The 3,344-nt window shown below is 42.4% G+C and overlaps 1 protein-coding gene across 1 annotated transcript; it reads right to left on the bottom strand.

Moving 5' to 3' along the window:
* Nucleotides 1-432: 432 nt before the first annotated feature.
* On the bottom strand, nt 433-1,755 carry LOC135713885 (uncharacterized). The gene is made up of 3 exons (XM_065237092.1): nt 1,619-1,755; nt 1,001-1,464; nt 433-934 (listed from the first exon to the last, which is right to left on the bottom strand). The coding sequence occupies exons 1-3, from the start codon at nt 1,631-1,633 to the stop codon at nt 769-771; spliced, it is 645 nt and encodes a 214-aa protein (XP_065093164.1). The 5' UTR covers nt 1,634-1,755; the 3' UTR covers nt 433-768.
* Between the last annotated feature and the right edge of the window lie 1,589 nt (nt 1,756-3,344).

Raw genomic sequence — 3,344 nt, 5'->3', positions numbered from 1 at the left:
ACGTTCTTATACACTGACTACATTAAAAATAGTATTGCAAAACGTATTGTTTTTAAACAGTTTAAATAATAATCTGTCGAACTTCAACTTCGATTTTCTCAAAATGGTGGATATGTTACATTGGTCTATTTGAAAAGTGACGCGAGATTTGTTTGTGCACGCCGACTGAGGTTCTAGAATGCTGCGAAGCTGTTCGACTTTAACAGAAAAAGAAAGCCAGCAGTCTCTTCGTCGCATCGATTTGGTCGATTGAAGCTGATATTGTGACGGGCGGTCCTTACACCCCAACGATATTTCAAGCATTCTCAAATCACTCCGGAGTTTTTATTTCTCTACAATGTTTTCCAGTAAGTATCGATAAATTGCATCGTGCACAAATATTGATGAGCATGATATTATCAAAAGGGCGATCCAAATAAAACGAAGAAGGTAATATTTAAATATCAAAATTGCATTTAATTTCATCTATATTCATTGTCTTTTTCACACAAAAACAAAAAAGTGACTCAAAAGGAACACTATCATTACACATGCACAACTTTAACGGTGAATCACGTACTATTCATGAAACAGTATTTACACGAAACAAACATGGCAGTATGTTGGGAGTTGGGTTAGCATTGGCACAATGTCAACCCCAATGGGACTGGAGGTTAGTTGAGTATTCGGAAAGGTAGGTAGCATAAAGCATGAGTTTAGCAATAGGTAAACGGATAGTCTAAAGGGTCAAGATTTCAAGTTGAGGTCAGAATGGCTTATCACAGAAGTTTAGTTACAGTATGGGAAGTTTGGGCAGCTGTGTGGGGACACTCCGGCGGGGTACTGGCGTTCAGTGTATCCTGGCAGAGGGGCAACCTGTTGGGCTCCAGCTGGGGCAGAGTTATCACAGAATGGGTAGTTGGGGCAGGTTTGTGGGTTCACACCGGCTGGGTACCTGTGGGAGATGAACGATAGTCTGTTGAGTACTTTGTGTGATTGTGATTTCTAATGAGGCACATACTTGTCACCACCAGCAGTTGGAGCTGGAGCGGAAGCCAAGTGATTATTAGCTGGTCCTGAAACAGCTGGGAAGGAATTCCAGTGTGGTTGAGCATTCCATGCTGGAGCGGCTGGCTGAGCGTTCCAGGATGGAGCGGCTGGCTGAGCGTTCCATGCTGGAGCGGCTGGCTGAGCATTCCACGCTGGAGCAGCAGGCTGTGGGTTCCACGAATGAGCAGCTGGCTGAGGGTTCCATGATGGGGCAGCTGGCTGAGCATTCCAGGATGGGGCAGCTGGCTGAGCGTTCCAGTTCGGGTTCCAGTGGTTAGCAGCGTGATTGTTTTGTGGTTGTGGGTTGTGCAGGGCGGCGTTGTCGCAGTTGGGGTATGATGGACAAGCAGCCGGATCCACTCCAGCTGGGAATCGGGCAGCTTCCTGGTGCTGTGGAGCAGCAACAGCAACGGCGGCAAACGCCAAAACAGCAATCTGCAATCCAAAAACACGTGTTCAATTATCAACGAATATTCTTCGATCACTGTCCACTCTCATTTCATCACAAAAGTCCTTTAAAAACGATTCCACCTAATCCGGGGAATCTTCACTAAATGTTTCACTTTGTTTCACATTCACCAATCCTTACCATTTTCGAGTACATTTTTGTTATTTTCTTGGATTCACACTTTTGCTTCAGATTGGACTTCGGTGTTACCGGAACGATTTTTGTCGCTTAACACTAAACTTCCAATTGAGTACCGAACACTGATCTTTGGAGGATCAATTCTTGTCTTTTATAGTAACACCACACCCAGCCCGCGCTCGGGATCCAACGTTTCTATATTCTAACATGACCTGTACTCTCTTTCCCCAGCGAGGTTCGTGGGCTCGTGTGTCGATCGTACAGGGGTGTATGTGCGTTTGTGTTGGTGCTCGAGTGAAAGAGAACGCGAGCAGCAGGATTTTCTGCGCTATTTTGCTCCTTGGCCAACAAATTGATTCGTCGACCACACTAGCATACACTAACTGTGCTGCAACGAGCGCAACCGAGCGCGGGGGAGGACAACAGCAGCAGCGACGTCGTCCGGCTGGCTTGCGGAAATCGACGCTGGCACGAAAGAAAGAGACATCGGCACCCTGGCCGTCAGCCGTTACCGATGAATGAAGCCGAACCGCGACAACAGCTCTTCAATAACAACAACAGCAACAACGATTCATGGTACAGACCGAGCTAGTATGAAGTGTAAAGTTGATCGCCTAATATATTAACTATAACATGGGTTAGTATACAGGTTAGGCTGGTTCAGAAGAGCTGTTCCTAGTTCAGTAGGTTTGCCAATTGAGATTTACCTACATGGAAGCAAATATACTATATGAACAATATATGTAGTACACTCTTCGATTCCATACATCACGTAGGGGACAGAAACCTTTTTTTTTTCGACACACCACCTAACCACCTAAAGGAAACCAACATGCATTTGATTACAGTCGAGGTATGAGTGATTTGCAATTAATTACATTAATTACAATCAGGGAAAAAAGTATTAGCGGCGTCGGTGGTGTAATGGTAAGCGTGATTGCCTCTCACCCCAAAAGGGCCTGGGTTCAATCCCAGTCGGCGCCGCCGGGATGTTCTGAGGCATAATATCTCTGCTTGTTGCCCGTTGAGCCATTGCACAGTGGTCCAGAATTGGAATTTAGCAAGACAAAAGTCCATAGTGTTTGGTGTCTTCAGTGAAGTTTTTCTTCTAAAAATTATCCTTCTTTTGGTGCCTTCAAACATTAGGGTGATCCTTTAATTTTTTGTATTCCTAAAATCAACTTTCTTATTTAAAAAAATAAATGCATACATTGTTCAAAGAAGTTGTTGGTGAGTTAATTTCAAGCAACTTTGTTGAAAAAAAAAATTATTTGTATCTCTTACCGTTTTCAATTTAGAGATTTTTTCTGAACTGCATTAGGGTCCACAAAAAAAAAATCAGTTTTTCAGCTCTTTTTTATTTCAAATTTTTCGAAAAAACTGTTTTAAAGAACTTTAAGAACTCGTTAAAATACACAACTTTGCTCGAAAAATAAAATCTGTAGCTCTCTACTATCAAAAGATATTGAAGATTTTCTATACGAAATAGGCTCTTTTCAAATGTCAACCCCCATGTACCCCCATGTGCTATCAGCTATAAGTAAATTTCAACAAATCCCATAAATAATTCTCCTACTGGTTATTTGCTGTGTTTCACAATTATCTGAATTTGGTAATTTGGTTCATTAAATAAAACAATAAATAATTTTCTACTAAACCTTGAAAAAAGAAGTGGATGAACTTTGACGTTTAGTAGAGGTCGATTCAAATATGTCGTGCACAATCGTCA

The sequence above is a fragment of the Ochlerotatus camptorhynchus genome, unplaced genomic scaffold (assembly GCF_037179485.1).
Source record: "Ochlerotatus camptorhynchus isolate MF236.1 unplaced genomic scaffold, CSIRO-AGI_Acam_v1.1 ptg000590l, whole genome shotgun sequence".
Taxonomy (NCBI): domain Eukaryota; kingdom Metazoa; phylum Arthropoda; class Insecta; order Diptera; family Culicidae; genus Ochlerotatus; species Ochlerotatus camptorhynchus.
The sequence above is the reverse complement of the archived record's forward strand: the minus strand, read 5'-3'. Positions and strand labels throughout refer to the sequence as shown.

Coding starts and splice junctions, on each gene's coding strand:
- LOC135713885 (XM_065237092.1), bottom strand. Junction 935..1,000: donor CCAACTGCTGGTGGTGACAA/GTATGTGCCTCA, acceptor CATCTCCCACAG/GTACCCAGCCGGTGTGAACC.